Consider the following 18,108-nt stretch of genomic DNA (forward strand, 5'->3'; position numbering starts at 1 on the left):
ATAAGTAATAATGCATTAGTGCACTCTTAGTATAAGAACGTTTCTTATATAAGTTAAATTCTTCAAAAATTACTTCTTTGTAGCCTAAACAATTATAATTCTTTAAATCAACTTAATCTCTCTATATATATTATATTCCTCATCAATCCTAAATTAAAAGGAAAGTAAAAATTCAATCTTTTGCATTACTTTTCTTGTACTTACATATTTTATTTCTAATCAAGAAAAAAATAATGACATTTGAAAATATTTATTACTTTTTTTTAAAAAAAAAGAATGGCATAGCACAAGAAGAGCAATTTTATTTAAAAAATAACCAAAGAGCAAACTATAGTTAAGGACAAACCATAAAAAAAATAAATGGCTATATTTTCCTTTGTGAAATATATAAATTAACAATATCATTTTCCCAACATAAAATTGTCAACTTGTTCTTATTTAGTTGTCCTTTCCTCTCATCAACATATAAAAAAAAAAATTAAAAAAAAAATTGTGTTTTTTTTTTATATGTTAAACTCAAAAAGAGGGAGAGAAAAAAAAATTTTAATTAGCAAAAGATGAATAAACAAATAGTAAGTTTTGTTCTTCTTTTGCTCTTTTCATGTAATTTGGTATATGGAGAAGATCCTTATATTACTTATGAATGGAAAGTTACTTATGGTACTCTTTCACCACTTGGTGTACCACAACAAGTTATTTTAATTAATGGTGAATTCCCAGGACCTAAAATTAATTGTACATCAAACAACAACATTGTTGTAAATGTTGTCAATGAATTAGATGAACCATTTCTAATTACATGGAAAGGGATTCAACAAAGGAAGAATTCATGGCAAGATGGTACATTAGGGACAAATTGCCCTATCCCTCCTGGTAAAAACTTTACTTATCGTTTCCAGGTCAAGGATCAGATCGGTAGTTATTATTACCACCCTACAACCGCGCTACATAGGGCAGTTGGAGGGTATGGTCCTCTAACTATACATAGTCGCGCTTTGATCCCTGTCCCATTCAATCCCCCGGCTGATGATTTCACCGTTCTTGTGAGTGATTGGTATACTAAAACTCATAAAACATTGAAAGGTCTTTTAGACACAGGACGTTCGCTAGGAAGACCAGAAGGGATTGTTATAAATGGTAAAAGTGGTAAAGGTGATGGTAAAGACGCGCCGATGTTTACATTGGTTAAAGGTAAGACGTATAGGTTTAGGTTTTGTAACGTCGGTATGAAGGATACGATCAATGTTCGATTTCAAGGACACACAATGAAACTTGTGGAAATGGAAGGATCTCACACTGTTCAAAATATGTATGAAATGTTGGATATTCATTTGGGACAATGCTTATCTGTCTTGATCAATGCTGATCAAAACCCTAAGGACTATTACCTTGTTGCCACTTCACGTTTTACTAAGGAATCTCATTTCGCCACCGCGACACTCCGTTACGTCAACGGTAATCATCATCATCATTATCTATAAGTTTAAGTTTAAGTTGCTTTGAGTAATGACACTTGGATGGTCTAGGACTTAGGTCTACACTATAGTGACAACATCACATGTGTTTGTTTGTTATTTATATAATATTATATTATATCTGAACAGGTGTAGGTGGGGCCGCCCCTCTTGAAAAGAAAGAAGCACCAGAAGGATGGGAATGGTCATTGAACCAATTCAACTCATTCCGATGGAATTTAACCGCGAGTTCAGCTAGACCTAATCCTCAAGGTAGTTACCACTACGGTCAAATCAACATCACCCGGACCATTAGGTTGGTGAGCACCGATGGCGTTGTGAACGGTAAACAGCGTTACGCAATCAACGGTGTGTCACACACGGATCCCGAGACACCGATTAAGTTGGCTCAATATTATGGTGTTGCGGACAAGGTGTTTAAATATGGGCTATGTAAGGATGAGTATATGCCACCAAATGGAAATGAAGTAATCACAATTGCACCTAATGTTGTTAATGTTACATATCGCAATTTTGTTGAAATTATATTTGAAAATCATGAGAATAGTGTTCAATCTTGGCAATTAGATGGATTCAACTTCTTTGCCGTTGCGTAAGTACCTCGATTTATTAAAATCCCTTACGTGTTTTTTCTTTTTAATTATATTATATAAATTTCTAAACTCCACTCCACTGATCGATCTGTCGTTCAGGATCGCACCGGGGAGATGGAAGCCAGAGATGAGACAAAACTACAACTTACTTGATGCTGTGAGTAGGAGTACAATCCAAGTGTACCCAAATTCATGGGCTGCAATTGTAACAACACTTGACAATGCTGGGGTTTGGAATTTAAGGTCCAATGCACTTGAAAAACAATATTTGGGCCATCAACTATATTTAAGTGTTAATGCACCAAACACATCATTGAAAGATGAGTACAACATGCCTGATAATGAATTGTTGTGTGGAATCATCAAGGGTTTGCCTCGTCCAAAACCTTACTCCATATAAGTACGAACCGATCGATCGAGTGAGCAAGCGATATGTGATATTATGTAACGATGGTTTTATGAACCAGCATTTTTTGTTGTTGTTGTTGTGGTATGAATTGATTAATTACTAGGATTTTATTCTCAATTGTACATCCAAGAAAAATCAATGTATTTATGATTCTTTTTCATGTATCAAATGATGATTTTTCTGAATGATTTTGTAGAAAAAATTCTACCTTATGTATTATGCAATTTGTATTTTGAATTTCTTATTTTTTCAATCCAATTAGTTATTTGTTTCTTTAAATGTTTATAATATATTGACACCATGTATCAATTTTTGAGATAAGAAGTAAAAATTCGAAACTCATTCTTTTACAAGTTGCATAATTATAATAAATAGATCGATTACAGAAATTTTTGTACAAGTTACTGAGTTTGGTTGAGTAGTAATTTAGATTTACTCGTTTTTTTTCTTAGAAAACTCTCGGTCTCGTATTGATTTGAGGTTTAAACATATGTCCTACAACTTCAAAAAAAAAAAAATATGGGAAATTTAGTCTTCCCAAGTCAAACTTCAAATATGTATACAGGTCGAAAGTTCGCTTACTTTCGAATTGTCTAAACTTAGTTTTTGAAAGACAAACTTCAAACATGAACGTCTGAAGTTTTATACATCTAATTTGTTTAAAAGCGACTAAATTTACAAAAAAAAAAAATTAAAAACTTCGATTTTGCCTTAAATGGAAGTCTTGAAGTCAACTATTTGTGCACTTCCCTCAATTTCACATATACTATACTCATAGCTTATCGAATCAGTTATATTCGATAGGTACTATACTCATAATTTATCGAATCAATTACGTTTGCAGAAAGAGTAACTTTTCCTTTCGTTACGACTATCGTGTCATCACGAAAGAGTATAAGTTTAATACACTAATAATATAAAAATTATTTTCACAATCAATTTTCTTACGTAGGACAACCTAATAGAAATGGAGATTATATGTTATTACAAGTTAAACTAAAATGATATTTTTTTTTAATTAAATACATGCCAACATATACAAAGTTAAAGTCTATTAAAGTTTTATGACAGTCTCAACTACAACAAATTTTTTTGTCTTGTCATTATTGTCACTAATCACAGTTCTCTTACTTTATACCTCTGACATAAATCTAAATTAGTGAAAATCAATCAAATATCGAACATCGAGTGAAAAATTCAAAAAAAAAAATATTTTATATAGAGAGAGATAAATGAAAATTGTATACAAATTGCTCATGAATTTGCCAAAGCTTAGAGAGCCAAGGTATATTAAATTTGTAGTGTAAAAAGAATGAAGGGAACAAATACAAAACTGAATTATTCATGTTACATGACCATTAAAAGCAACAATAAATCATAAAATTTCTACTCAAATCCAAAGAAGAAACTTCATTGTGTGTAAAGAACTAACTCTAGATATCCTTGAAGATGGCAAACAAATCTCCATTGATGTAATCGTTATCGACAAGGCTGACCAAGAAGTAACTGTTTTGAACCTGTAAAACGAAATGAAAACACCGTCTTACTAGTAGTTTACGAGCAAAAAACAGGTGTAGTTTCACGGATGGTCATCGTAGAACTAGCTTTTGTAAAGAGAAAATAACTCAACTATATGCTATTTATTACAGAATTTCTTTTTATCAAGACAGAGGAAGGTGTTTGAATGAATGTACCTGTTCGAGCAATGTTCTAGATGGATCGTTCTCGGGGTATAATTGAGCCCAACCTCTTGACCAGATTTCAAATGCCTCGTCTTTCCATACCATGAAGCTGGCAGGATCAACGACGGTTGGCTGTACAATCTCCTTAGATGGGAAGACGCCCCATGTCACTGCATTGACATCGATTTGGTTGACGTTGGACATCCAGTTTCCTTTCTTGTTCACAGCCATGTAGGTAAGGAAGGGGTAAGCCGTGCATTTTTCGATAACAGCATTTAACTTCTCACGCGAGCAAAAGAACTCTAAGTATGCCTTTTGATAAACATATCCACCAGGACGACCCCATCCTGCAAAAGAAGGCAAAAGACGTTATTTGAAATTAAAAGAAAGCATTATAGATAAACTGACGGTCTAGCTTGGCATCAGCTGATAGGTAAGCACTCCAACTTTGAGAGTGTCCATCTAGACACCTCAACGTAGTCTCAACCGGCAACTAAACATTCAAACTCGTCCCAGTTGTGTCTTGTGAACACACCCGATGCTGATGTGGCACATAATTTTGAAGGTGTCTAGATGATCATTTTGTAAATTGGAGTGTTTACTTGCTAACTGAGATCAAGTTTGAGTGTTGTTTATGTATTATGCCTTAAAAGAAACAAATTAATCATCCTTGTGTACAGATGAGAAGTTAAAGCATCTAACTTACCAACTAAAGGAGCATCGGACTTTGCACCATTAACTGCTGGTTGGCTGTTAATAGTCAGGAAACCTTTCGAGTTTATATTACCCAAGTGATCATCGATGATCTTTGTCTCTGCCTGAAGCCCGTCTAACTCAGACCAAGGACAACTTCTCAGCTTCCCGAGACAGTAGTACATAAATCTCTAATGATATGAAATTTCTGTTAGGACTTGGAAATAAGTCAAGTTTCGAAAATAAGTGAAGTGTAACTCAAAACAATACCTCATAGATGTCTTCCACACTATTGAGAGCAATAGCCCATTCCTCTTGAAGTTTCTTATCACGTGAGCGTGCCCGCATGAACTGTTGGAGAGTGACAACAAGACCGATCAGCCCGAGAAACAGACAGTTCATGGGACTTCAGTCAGATAGTTATATTACTTTGACCTTGTTTGCCTATTTAACCTTCAACCGAGGTTAAAGCTCCACAAGTAAAGCAGGATGAATAAAATCCTTTCTCGTCTACACCAAAAGAATCTTTCTCCTTATTATAGCAATATGATTCAAAACGAAAAAAGAAAAGAAAAGAGGGGCTTAACAATGCTCTACGAGTGGATGGTTTCCTCTACTATACCTTATAAATTCTGCACTTTTAGGAAATCATTCAACTAGTTAAGACCCTTAAACACAGAAAAATATGATCTCAATCATCGGTAATCACCTGATAATCACTAAGTGCTCCATATGACGGATTTTTAGCATTGCCCCATCGGCCATGTGGAAACTCGTCCCAACCAATGGTTCTTGAGATGTAGCTCTTTGGACGGTTGGCCCTACCATCATTGCAAATGGAAGATCAGCTTCTAATTACAATAAGGAGAATTATTTTGACATTGATTTGTATCTCCACATACCAGAATATCGGACGGACATCTTCTTTGATACGGAAAACATTTGTAGGACGTCTCCAAGGTAACGGCCTTGAAATTTTGGACTCTTCAATCAATCCAAGATTCTGCATTTTCCAAACAACTCACATTGTAAGCAACATTCATTCTATTTATGAAATAATATCACTATTTCAACATATTTTAAAGCAGAGATTACAAGGTAAGAAGATTAACCATCAAAATGGCCAATGCTGATTTCTCCATGTTTAATGTATAAAGATGCAATGTCTTAATGCCACTGGCCATAATCTTCCTGCACATTTCAGTTCCAAGGTGAATTCCATATGCTTTGACAGCCTCTTCGTTATCCTTAATAGGTTCCAAGGCAGCTGTAATCTCTGCCGGGATCTATAATGTCATTAAGAAAGGGGGAAAATGAGTATCTGGAATGCAGGAGACGGAGCAGCTAAACATCCAAGTCAATCAACGTGTCGTATTCAAAGTTATCTTTTTCACTAAACATAAATTACAATAACGGCTCACAAAAGCGTCACAAAATATATATAAAGAATAAAACGGATACCAACTGAACTTATGAATTTGGTTGACATAAGAAACAACAAGAAGAAAAACACTAGATTAAAGCTTCCAGTTAGCATGTCTATGCAACACTTGGATAAATCATCTTCACCACCATGCAGTGGTACAAATTAAGTCGTTCATGCTTTGAGGTGGAAATGTGGAACAAAGTATACAGTTGTAAACAAGAACTGTGCCAAGTCGTGAAGGGTGGTTAAGAAGGTTCACTGACGAGGCTTAAGTAAAGTAACAGATAGACATTCCAATAATGCAGAATATTCTGGTTAATTGAGAAAGACGAGCAAAGGGAGTCTTATTCAAGGAATTCATTCAACGAAAACAAACAATTAGTCAGGATTATTAGATGAGAATAGCTTCAAGATCTCTTTTTTTTTCTGGTTCATCGTGGCCCGGTGACCGGCCCACAAAACTTCTTAAACATTAAAATCTTCATAACATTACACAAGATTAAGCACCGAGACTCCGAGAGGATAGTGCCAAAAAAATATTTTGTAAAATGATATTTCCGAGTTGTTGGAGTTGTCATGCATCACAGTATGCAGAAGGCAACATTTGAGCTGACGTGCAGACACTTAATTTGAGACGAAGATGGATTGTACTCTAAAAAATAAAGGAATACCCTAGTTTTGCAAAATCCAGTCATGCGCAAGAAGCCCTTATAATTGTTGATGGGCATGATTCCTGGAACAATGGGACAAGTAATCCCAATTTGACGACAATCACTGACGAACTTGAGGAAATTATCAGTATCATAGAAGAGTTGAGTTACAATGAGATCAGCTCCAGCATCAACCTAAAGAACACAAGTTCCGCACAAGTGTCAGAAACTTACGAACAAAACAAGAATACTTTACTTTTCTTCTTCATGGCAGATTAATGTAAAATACATCATATTCACCCAAAGATGAACATAATGCTGGGAATAACGACCTTCCGTTTGAGATAGGCAAGTTCGTTTTCATATGTCTCTAGTGTAGCTAGTCCATTCGCAGGTATAACATCAGGATGAGCCTCTGAGAAGCAATAACATATTCAATATCAGCACAGAAACAGAAGAAGTAATGAAATACACCAACAAAATCCCAAGAGATTGGAAACTAACCTGGGTAACCCGCAACAGTGATCCCAAAGTAATCCCCATACTTGGCCCGCATGTGCTTTACCTGCAAAGGATAACAAAGGCAATCGAATCATAATACAAATGTTATAGCAGTAGGCGAAGAATTACTGTATGAGATAATCAATCAGATCTCAGATTAAAGACAATAAATAATGAACCTAAGTCGCATTCAAGAATTAAAATTCAATGAGTTCAGAGTGGACGTGGCCATCACATATATAATGTTCAATTTCTTTTTCCATGTGTATACATGTTTCAAGATAAAAGTAATGTGTTCAGTTGGAAATGCTATGAACATTTGCAGATGCAGCATATTATCAACAACGGTTCCAGCTGAACACCTAAGCCCGACATTCTTTTTCCTTTTACAACTGTGGTGTTTGGTCCAAGCTTGCGCATGTCTCAACTAATTCCACAGGGTGCTGCCACCTCCCACCAACAACAAGTACCAAATAACTCTACACCAACACTACAACATATGCGAAGAAATTAAATAGTGTTTTTTGTCTCTGCTGGAATTTGAACCTAAGATTCCACCTCGACACTTTCAACACAATAATATAGATATATATGTACAAAGTACTTGGAAAATCAACAAAGCAACATTTCAAAATCTGTAATGCATTCAGCAATCAAAAATGCTGCACCTAAGACCCCATGGTTCCCACCTCGACATTTTCAACACGGAACTATATATATACATGTACAAACTACTTCAAAGCTCAACAAAGATCAAATTTTGAACCCAACATTTCAAAACGGTGTAATGTATTCAGCAATCAAAACATGTCAACCTAAGACCTCATGGTTCACATCTCGACATTTTCAACACGGAAATATAGATATACATGTACAAACTACTTCAAAACTCAACAAAGATCAAATTTTGAACCCAACATTTCAAAATGGTGTAATGTATTCAGCAATCAAAACACGTCGAACCTACGACCTCATGGTTCCCACCTCGACGTTTTCCATACATGTACAAACTACTTAAAAATTCAATAAAGATACAAACTTTGAACTCAAACATTTCAAAATATGTATATGCATTCATCAATCAACCCATTCTAAACACATAAAAATCAAATCTTTGAATCAAAATTAGTAATTTTTACCAGATCTAAAGCACAAGCAAAACCGCCTTCAACTTGAACAAACTTATCTTGTCCATGAGGAGGATCTCCACGAAGAGCAAGAACATTTTGAATCCCATTAGACTTAATAGTTTCAAGAGCATGATCAATTTTCTCAACAGGCATATTAGTACAAGTCAAATGCATCATAGTCTCAACACAAACCATATTCTGCATCCTATTTGAAATTTCAAGAGTCAGATCTGCTGTTGAACCACCAGCACCCCATGTAATATCACAAAAAGATGGGTTATGTGACACCATTCTTTCCATTCTTTCAAACAAATTATCAACCCCATCTTCAGTTTTTGGTGGAAAAAACTCAAAAGAGAAAACTACTCTGTCATCTTTCACAGATTCTTGAATTTTCTCAATAACCTTCATTTTTTTTTTTAACAATGTAGGATCAAATTGGGGATGTTTAGGAAAAAGGGTTTGTGAAGAATCTTGAAAAATGGTTAGAGGAAAAGTAAAAATAGGTAGAAAATTGAAGGAGTTTGTGGCCTTGCCATGTAGTCTCTCAACAACCTTCTTTCTTCTATTTCTTTTTTGTAGGGTCACAAAGTTTTGTGATTTTTTTTTAATATAATTATTTGATATTCGAAATTTATTTAGATTTTATCAAGATAATATTTCTATTAGTTCTTTTGTTACTTATGCTTGAAATTATAATTTTTTAAATCAAGGATGACGGAATTATTTTGGAAGCCACTTCTAATTCTATAATCAAAACTATCTATCTTTTCTGTTATAACGATTATGTCTAGGTCAGTTTATGTTATGTTGTTTAGACGTTTTAAAAACGTTATTAGATACTATGTGGTTAAATTTTTAAAAATTTATAAAAGTAGTACATTTTTGAAGAATTTGACATTGGTGTGTGACGTCTTTTTCATAAAGCTCGAACAAAGTAAATTTATGAACAGTCGGCTATTCTACTAAATATGTCACTTTCCACTAGTATAGATATCGGATCGCTCTAGTACAAAGACTTACCAAGTAACCAGAAATCAACACACTTCTCTGTAAACTAATTATGATTTACGGGTTATCTAAACATGTTGTCGCACTCGTGTTGAATAAAAAAAAAATTATTATTTTTAAAGGATCTTACATGCACCCAATGTATCTGAGTAGAGCTTAATGTTCTTTCACTCATAAGACGTGGTAATTGTTCTGGTTGACACCTCTATTCTAAAATTAAATTATTTTTATTTTCTTAAACAATAATGATATTTTAATAGTTTCACATAAATTTTGCCAGTTAATGTCACTTTCCCACACAACAATATCAGACGAGCTCATTATCCACTGAGTTTTGAATCATATCACACTTATCCTCGAAAATTTCTCAGCTATCAACAAATAATATTTCTAAATAAATTGAGAAAGGTTGAATTAGACCTTTTTACAATTGATATTCCCCACAAGTCCAAGACATAAAAGGGAAAGGTGGTCCAATTAAATCTTTAATATATTATCTTGACCATGTGGATGGTAACTAGAAGATCGAGCTTTGTGAATAGAAATATTTTGATATTTATTATCTTGACTATGTGAACGATAGCTGGCTATGAAATTGAGCTTTGTGAATTGAAACTTCTTAATATAATATATTTTTTGATAGATTTTATGCAATTTAATATTAAATTATTGTGACCCCCTCAATATTTTTTTTCTTGGACATGATAATTTCTAATAAAAGAAACATAATTAAATTAATTTGAAAGGTCAAAAACAATTGGATAATGAAAGAAGGCACAACATATGAATAATTGTCTATATAAACTTTTAAAAATCCTCAATAATCCCAAAAAAATTGAACTTTTTGTAGTTGAATTATTAGAAGAATTTTGATCCAAAAATCCCCATATAACAACTTAAACCTTTTTCTTGATTTAAAGTTTGAATATTTTTTTCAGTTACGATTCATATAGCAGACTCTAACCTTTTTTGAATTGAGTTGCTACTTCAATTTTTTTAAAATTGCAGCGCGACTTCAACTTTCTTGGAATTGAGGCGTAATTGTTATTATTTTGTTGTTGTAAACAAATGGATATTATTTTGCAAGAAGATGATGGTATTTTAGTGCCACCTGTTAATTTCTCAGCAGTGGAAGATAACTGCATTTATAGATCTGGTTTCCCTCAGTCCTCCAATTTCTCATTTTTGCAATCACTCAATTTGAGCTCTATCATGTTAGTCTCTTTCTCTATTTTTTATTGATAGTGAAGTCCTAGTATTTCTTCGGTTGTTTCTTGTCCTTCGATTTCTGTTATTATCTATTGTTTCTGGTAGGTATTTCAATTATTGCGCTATTTTATTATAGTTATTGTTCTTTTTTTAGAATGATTTGTCATGCTTTTTATAGTATTTTGTCATGATTACTTCACTTCTGTTATATCTTTTTCGACTTGCTTTGATATGCTTCTACTTGAGTTTGGATGTCTTTGCACTACTCTCTCCATACCTTAGTCGTGGAACTAAATTGACCTATAACGGTAGGCCAACTTTGTGTATCACGTTCGAGAGGTGACCTAGTGGTCAATGAAATTGGTTGAGAAAACCGTAATGTCTCAGGTTTTAATTCCAAGCATAGTAAAAAGTATTAGGTTATTTTCTTTCCATCTATCCGAGACTTGGTTGATAGAGTTAACTGTATTAAATTCCACTAGTAGTGTAAGTGCATATAAGTTCAATTTTTCATTCATCTTTTCAAGATTTTATGAGTTTTTTGTTCTTATCATTCTTCCTTAAGACATTGCTAACGCGGAATGTTTTCTGCATTGAACTGCCTTTTTTTGTTATTGTTATGTTGAGGATTGATATTTTGGCTTGTTGTTTACAGATGTTTGTGTCCAGAGCCTTATCCTGAAAAGAATTTAGAGTTTCTTCAATTTAACAAAGTAAAGCTTTTCCAATTTGGAATGGATGGAACCAAGGTATTTCATTTATATTTCTTCTATAATTTATTCCTTTTATCGGTAGAGGAGGAGGGTTGCGGTAGGTTAACGATTACAGTAAAAAACTAATGTAATTTATAAGTATCCTAAAAGGATACGAATTCATATAACCGACTCCAACTATCTGAGGATTGAGTAGTAGTTGATTTATAGATATTGTGTGTATTTGTTTCATTGATGCGACTTTTGGTTTTATAACGAGTTTAAGTTCTATGCATTGACGAGTGTGTCAAAAGTATGGTCAAAATGATACCTGTTATCACAGAGTAATATTCATTGATAACGTAAAAAGATCTTTACGGTGTCACTGTATATAACTTAAAATTCTCATGTAACATGATCAAATGGAAGAAATATTAGTTAATTTTCATCTTAAGAAATATTCAGATTTATGAAAGTTGAAGTTTTTTCTGTTTAGGAGCCATCGACTATGTCGAGGAGTGCTATAACAGAGGCTTTGAAAGTGTTAACAGGTATACTACCATGTTTTTAGGCTCCTATTTCTAGTCTATGTTGCTCGGACTCTCCAGAAAATGGTGTCAGCTATGTGTCGGATCCCTCCAAAAGTAGTGCTTTTTGAGGATCCGACATGGGTGAGATGACATTTTTTAAGAGTCCGAGCAACAGAGCTAGGTTGTAATACAAGCATGTTAACTTTCTCTATGTATTTGTCTCCAGATGTTAGAAACCATCCAGTTCTTATCCACTGCAAGCGCGGAAAGGTAGATTGATTTCGTTATTTTTAGTTCAAGCACCTTTCAGATGTGCACTTTTCTACAGTAATTAACCTACTATAACCGATTAAATTACACCGATTGTGTAGATATTTGTTACATTGTTGGTGTATATAAGTAAAATTTGCTTCTTGATGTCAGAGTTGGACGTTTAAGCTTGACTATTATCGGATTTGTTCTCTTAACTTCTGTTTGATCTTGGCATTGCTGCTTCGATTCTCATTTCTCGTGCTGATTGTAATGACGCATACTATATTTGCTCCTGCAGCATCGAACAGGTCGCATTGTTGGTTGCTTAAGGAAATGGCAGAATTGGTGTTTGTCTTCAGTGATGGACGAGTACAAGCATTTTGCTGGTGCGAAATGGAGGGAAACAGATGTGAGATTTCTCGAGACTTATGATGTTTCGTGCGTAAGGCATTGCCTCGAGAGCATTATCTACACGAATTATGGTTCAACGAAAAGATGCTTTTTATGTATAGAAGAAATTCTGCAGAAACCTCTGATGACTTCTGTTCTATAGAGGCACTATATCCATCCTTATTGTATTTTGAAGGAATCGGATATTCTTTTGTTCGTTCAGTTGTAGAAATCCGTTACTAAGTGAAAAGTTATGTCTGGTTCTTAGTAACAATACGCGACCTCTCCTCTTTTACTTCACCAATTGTTCCTAATGGAAGGATATCAATTCAGAGATAACGTTGATTGTTCGGGTCTGTTTGCTGTTTCTTTTAGAATGGTGATGTCTAATCCAGCTTTAGTGCACCTCGACTAATTCACTGGGCATATGCTTCCACGCACCTGCACGTGTATGGGGTAACTTTACACTCATTATGCGCATTGAATCACCTAGTGTCTCTTCTACCGGGGTTCAGGTCTTGTTTCCCGAGATTACTACTCCAACTTTTTGATCGCTAGGCCACTCCCTCGAGAGCTCAGGTTTGGTATTAAATAGTTTGAAGATATTTTGGAGATTTTCTGCATTTTTCGAGTTATCACAGAGGCAACACTTCGAGAAATGTCAACAGAGAATATTGATGGAACATCGGGTAATTCCCCTCATATTCATTGTTGGCTAAAGAATCGTTTACATCAGTTTGCTTAACGCTATACAATTGATGTTTATGTTAGTAACAATGCCAACAATTAGGCCAAAATACTTGGCCTGTTATGCAAGTTGCAAGTTCTTGAAATGCACAGTTATCGCCTTTCATTGAAGTGATGCTCCATATAGCTTGTTCGCTCACTGATATGTTGGTTCCAATGTGTCGTAGCCTCGATTGGTTCCACCTTGATCAAAGGGGATAAATACATATATATTTCTAAACCTTGAACTGTGTGTGTATTATTTAAGTCGAAAGCAGTGACTGCAAAGAATCTATACTGAATGATGTATCAGAAGACAGCTAGCGGAAGAGCTAGGTCCAGTACTGAATCTCGTCTTTGGCTTTGACGAGTCTTGAATTATTGTTGTCACCGTGAATATGTTGTGTACTCCCATCTGCTAAAAAAGAATTGGATGCACCATTTGGCAGTAAGAAATTGTTATTCAAATGAAAGTGAGACTCGTTCTGTCTTGCAGGAAAGCTCATTCGCGATGGCAATGGCAATGGTAATGGGAAGTCTGGGAGTTGTAAAGAAGTAGCTCCGTAACTCAAGTCCCCGAGGTAACTTGGCCTTAAATATTCGCTTCCCATGAAATGCTTTCTTTCGAATGGAATTGGTAGATCTTGAAACTGCACTCTCGAATTTGAATCTTTGAGACTTTTACGAGATGTTGTTGTGCAAGGCTGTTGCCCGTTGTTTAACATAGATGCTGAACGAACATTTCCTGAAACACCATTCGTCTTGTTTGTTGATGGCACTTCATGGTTATGTTTCCCTTCATATGTTGTGATTACTGATTTAAAGTCATCTGCTGCCCTTTCGACATGTTTCCTCACTGTGCATCCACCACTCGTACATTTGTAGTAGCTCCTACACACAAAACAATATACCAACTGAGTTTAACAGTTGCGTTTCTCGGACTCAATTCAAAAAAGTAAAATTTGTCAACATACACAGCTATACCTGGGGTTCGGGTTTCCTTTGACAACTTTCTGGCCATATTTTCTCCAGCGATAGCCATCTTCAAGAATATCAATTTCACTCGCCACCTGTAGGACTACTTTTGGTTCTCTCACTGTTCTCGACAGTGAACTTGGTTCAGCTAAATAACCGTCTTTCTTCCTGAGGTCAGTTCCACCAACATACAAACAAACACAATGAGTATTGGATCGGACAACATTATTGGAGCAGAGTTTTTACCCGTAGATAGATGGTCCGAAAAAATGAATGAAACAAAAGAAAAAGACTAATGAATACCTTCTTTTAGTCTCGAATTCATACTGATTGATACCATCACCAAGAAAATGAGTGGCTAAATGTTCATTTTCAGCATCAAATGTAGTAAGTTTAGAGGAAATGTCATTAGATTCAAAGACGTTATTGATATTGTTGGACAACATTGAATCGGAGGCATCAGAGATGACAGGTTCTAGTGCTGCTGCAACATCTCTACTGTACTGATCATTTCTCCATAATAAATCAGATGATGATGATGATCCATTTTGTTGTGCAACAACATCACTAGTTTTTCGTCGAGTTTTCGGATGAGTATGAGCACCATTGTAGACAATTTCTATAACATGTCCATTTGGTGCAGACTCAACTTTTTTCCTCACTAGACACTTTGGTTCAGTACATTTATAGTAACTTCTTGGAAAATTACTCCCTTTAACTTGCTTTTGTCCATATTTTCTCCATGTATATCCATCATCTGATGAATTGTTAGCACTATTATATATGCCTCTCTGCTCATATTGTTGGTTTTGTTTCTTGCTAAATTCTTCTTCATTCTTTCTTGATTCAATACAATTCAATATTTCTCCAACATTCTCAGTTGGTGTCTGCATTTCAGTTCCAAAATGTATCAGACAAGTATTGAATACTTGCCGCAAATTATTAGTTTCGTCTCTGAACTATATATTTTGACAGTTTTAAAAACATTCCTTTACTTGACTGACCAAACTTAGATATCGAAGACCACATGACGACATAACAACTGGTCTCAATATTCTTGTAACACAAGTGTTGAAAACGCCCCTAAACTTGACAAGAATTTAGGGGAGTGTATTTCAAGATCGGCGGTGTGTTTAAGTTTAGTTAGTCAAGTAAAGATGGTGTTTGTAAGGTTGTCAATAATTCAGAGATGAAACTAATAACACGCGTCCTAGTTTAGGGGTTTATTCAATACTTCTCTCATATTATATCACGTGAGACACTAAACACCAATAAAATTGTTTTCATATATGACCTATACAAAAGTTACATACCAAACGGATTTAATGAGACACTAAACCACGGATGAAGTTGTTTCTGTGTAACCTATACGAAAGTAACACACCAACAAAATGTACAAACCAAACCGAAATTTCAGGTTGTACATGTAACATTATATCAATGAGACGCTAAACTAGTAAAGTTGTCTTTATACAACCTATACAAGTCACAAGTTCGAACAGTAGAAACAAAAACTATTGATGTTGGTATGTTGTGTATATACGCAGAATGTTTTATTCATCGAGCTACATTTTTAGAACTAAACACTGACACCATTATGGTTAAGTACTACTCAATATATCCTTAAGGCATAATACATAAAGTTGTCATTTAATTAACTTGGCTTCATTGTACGTTTATGTCCTCTAACTTTGGATATACACAAGTAACACTAAAACTTGTATAAAGTTGAACACGTGAGTCCTACATGACACAATACACGTAGAACACCACGTAAAACAAAAAATGTCTTGTAGGACATGTGTGTCTATTTATTTAATTTTATACAAATTTAAATGTCTATCTGTGCACACTCAAAATTAAAGAACATAAATATAATATAAAGTCAAACTAAAGGCACGTACATTTCAGATTCAAACCTAATAATCTCATTGCCTAATAATTTCTACCTACACATCATTTATTAGATAATTAAATATAAAATCTTTTTGACTAATAATATCCACTTTTGACTTTCACAAACATCATCTTTCAATATACCCTAAAATAAAATAAAATACACTAACAACAACAAAAATCATGCAAAATATTTTTAAAATTCCATAAAATTAAATCCAAAAAAAAAAAAATTAAAAACTTTATACCAGTGAAGTTGGTTGCATGAACGGAGAATCAAGCAATGCCGCCGGACTAATGCCGGGAGGTATCGTCAGAAAATCCATCCGGCAAGGTGGCGTTGATGACGTGGCCGGTAAACGAAAATAATATCACTAGAAACTCGTAAATAAACGTTCACCAGCAATAACAATAACATCGCCTCAATCCCAAATAAAATAAGAGAAGTTTGCTCATATTGTCCGTCTCAATATACATAACATTAAAAAAATACGATAAGTCGATAGCCAACGTAAAAAAAAAAAACGAAATAATACTTTGAATAATTTTAATTATACCTCAAAAATGTCACTACGTCAACTTGTTTGCCTCAAAAAAATCACATTTGGTTGCCTAGCATTCAACAAATGCTAGGCTTATTATAACTACTAATTAAGAGGAATTTTCACTAAACATTTATTTTGATTAACTTAAAATTTTCACAAATTCTTGTTGAGTGAAGTGAAAAAAGTGGATTATTTTTTTGTTTATGGTAAGGGAAAAATAGCTACTATAAGTAGTGAGATTTTTAAGTATTTAGTTACCATAAAAATAGGTTAATTATTTGGTTATCCTGAAAATGTGACAAAAGAGGTTTTTAGAAGGTTGAGAAATATAGGGATTTAGTTTTCTATAATTACTATTACTTTATCTTAAATTAATAATAATAATAACTAAAGGATTATTTAAGTTATATATACTGATAATTTATTTATGTTCATTATAAGTGAATTTTAACCTTGGATAACATACATGTCATCAATTATTATTTTTGTTATAGGTTAATTACCACACTTCATATTTATAATCATCTATGCATATAACTTGAGGACCAGTAATATATTGTGTTTAAACTATATAAGTTTATCATGGTTTATTATACACCAGATAATAAATAAATTACCATTTTAAACATGTTATTGATCTCCTAATATGTACTTATAATTTAGGAAACTACCGATAAATATTTCTACCATATCTACTAATTTTTTCTATAGTTTGAAATGATTATACTAATTAATGATTTCATATATCACATTATATATATGTATTTAATATACTAAATATGTGTATTTGGAATACCAGACACATAGAGCGAGCAAGAGAGAAGAGTGGCACTAGAGACGTGTATATGGACAACCCAAAGACATGTATGCGAATTTCAAAATTTGATAAAATTCATAATATTATAAACTAACGTGAAACTAAATAATTATCTCCTTAATTAATAGAATCATTGTAAGTTACATTATAATTTACTCAAGAAATGATTGATTGCATACATATTTAATAATAATAATAATAATAATAATAATTACCTATATATATATATATTACCTAGAAACTCGCAAATACATGATGACTCAATAGACTGAATGACTTAAATCAAATTTTAGAAAAAGAAATTATTACGTCAATTATATTTTTGAAAAATAATAAAATTTTAAAAATTCGTGCATAATATTAATAAGAGATTACCAACAAACTATTAAGAAAATTTCAATAAGGGCATCATTATTTTCAGATGGCGAATATTGAAAAGAAATATGAAATACATTTATTTATTTGATGTAAATATAGAATTGGATTTTTAAAAAAAAATTAATTAT

General features: G+C 33.6%; 4 protein-coding genes across 4 annotated transcripts; 2 read left to right on the forward strand and 2 right to left on the reverse strand.

Annotated features, from left to right (window-relative positions):
• The first annotated feature begins 557 nt into the window (after positions 1-557).
• Positions 558-2,662, forward strand: LOC107019029 (L-ascorbate oxidase homolog). Its single transcript, XM_015219617.2, has 3 exons — positions 558-1,455; positions 1,605-2,067; positions 2,168-2,662. Exons 1-3 carry the CDS (start codon positions 558-560, stop codon positions 2,466-2,468), a joined length of 1,662 nt encoding a protein of 553 aa, XP_015075103.1. The 3' UTR covers positions 2,469-2,662.
• A 1,036-nt stretch (positions 2,663-3,698) lies between these two features.
• On the reverse strand, positions 3,699-9,125 carry LOC107020953 (probable methylenetetrahydrofolate reductase). Its single transcript, XM_015221498.2, has 11 exons — positions 8,569-9,125; positions 7,433-7,493; positions 7,261-7,343; positions 6,950-7,123; positions 5,965-6,138; positions 5,755-5,855; positions 5,562-5,673; positions 5,123-5,203; positions 4,866-5,043; positions 4,172-4,506; positions 3,699-3,994 (listed from the first exon to the last, which is right to left on the reverse strand). Exons 1-11 carry the CDS (start codon positions 8,968-8,970, stop codon positions 3,911-3,913), a joined length of 1,785 nt encoding a protein of 594 aa, XP_015076984.1. The 5' UTR covers positions 8,971-9,125; the 3' UTR covers positions 3,699-3,910.
• Positions 9,126-10,322: 1,197 nt separating this feature from the next.
• LOC107020960 (tyrosine-protein phosphatase DSP3-like) lies at positions 10,323-12,993 on the forward strand. Its single transcript, XM_015221513.2, has 5 exons — positions 10,323-10,784; positions 11,435-11,528; positions 11,968-12,022; positions 12,228-12,271; positions 12,552-12,993. Exons 1-5 carry the CDS (start codon positions 10,639-10,641, stop codon positions 12,804-12,806), a joined length of 594 nt encoding a protein of 197 aa, XP_015076999.1. The 5' UTR covers positions 10,323-10,638; the 3' UTR covers positions 12,807-12,993.
• Positions 12,994-13,317: 324 nt separating this feature from the next.
• Positions 13,318-16,965, reverse strand: LOC107019789 (probable WRKY transcription factor 26). Its single transcript, XM_027917263.1, has 5 exons — positions 16,798-16,965; positions 16,489-16,705; positions 14,648-15,231; positions 14,354-14,512; positions 13,318-14,260 (listed from the first exon to the last, which is right to left on the reverse strand). The coding sequence occupies exons 2-5, from the start codon at positions 16,564-16,566 to the stop codon at positions 13,702-13,704; spliced, it is 1,380 nt and encodes a 459-aa protein (XP_027773064.1). The 5' UTR covers positions 16,567-16,705; positions 16,798-16,965; the 3' UTR covers positions 13,318-13,701.
• Between the last annotated feature and the right edge of the window lie 1,143 nt (positions 16,966-18,108).

The sequence above is a fragment of the Solanum pennellii genome, chromosome 5, assembly GCF_001406875.1.
Source record: "Solanum pennellii chromosome 5, SPENNV200".
Lineage (NCBI taxonomy): Eukaryota > Viridiplantae > Streptophyta > Magnoliopsida > Solanales > Solanaceae > Solanum > Solanum pennellii.

Excerpts from the sequence above, each read along its gene's own strand:
- LOC107019029 (XM_015219617.2), top strand. The coding sequence starts at position 558 with ATGAATAAACAAATAGTAAGTTTTGTTCTTCTTTTGCTCTTTTCATGT. Across the intron at positions 1,456-1,604 it reads GACACTCCGTTACGTCAACG|GTGTAGGTGGGGCCGCCCCT; the intron begins GTAATCATCATC and ends ATATCTGAACAG. Across the intron at positions 2,068-2,167 it reads TTCAACTTCTTTGCCGTTGC|GATCGCACCGGGGAGATGGA; the intron begins GTAAGTACCTCG and ends TCTGTCGTTCAG.
- LOC107020953 (XM_015221498.2), bottom strand. The coding sequence starts at position 8,970 with ATGAAGGTTATTGAGAAAATTCAAGAATCTGTGAAAGATGACAGAGTA. Across the intron at positions 7,494-8,568 it reads TTGCTTGTGCTTTAGATCTG|GTAAAGCACATGCGGGCCAA; the intron begins GTAAAAATTACT and ends TATCCTTTGCAG. Across the intron at positions 5,674-5,754 it reads GATGTCCGTCCGATATTCTG|GGCCAACCGTCCAAAGAGCT; the intron begins GTATGTGGAGAT and ends CAATGATGGTAG.
- LOC107020960 (XM_015221513.2), top strand. The coding sequence starts at position 10,639 with ATGGATATTATTTTGCAAGAAGATGATGGTATTTTAGTGCCACCTGTT. Across the intron at positions 10,785-11,434 it reads CTCAATTTGAGCTCTATCAT|ATGTTTGTGTCCAGAGCCTT; the intron begins GTTAGTCTCTTT and ends TGTTGTTTACAG. Across the intron at positions 12,023-12,227 it reads GGCTTTGAAAGTGTTAACAG|ATGTTAGAAACCATCCAGTT; the intron begins GTATACTACCAT and ends ATTTGTCTCCAG.
- LOC107019789 (XM_027917263.1), bottom strand. The coding sequence starts at position 16,566 with ATGGATTTTCTGACGATACCTCCCGGCATTAGTCCGGCGGCATTGCTT. Across the intron at positions 15,232-16,488 it reads TCATGCAACCAACTTCACTG|ACACCAACTGAGAATGTTGG; the intron begins GTATAAAGTTTT and ends ACTGAAATGCAG. Across the intron at positions 14,513-14,647 it reads GAATTCGAGACTAAAAGAAG|GAAGAAAGACGGTTATTTAG; the intron begins GTATTCATTAGT and ends AACTGACCTCAG.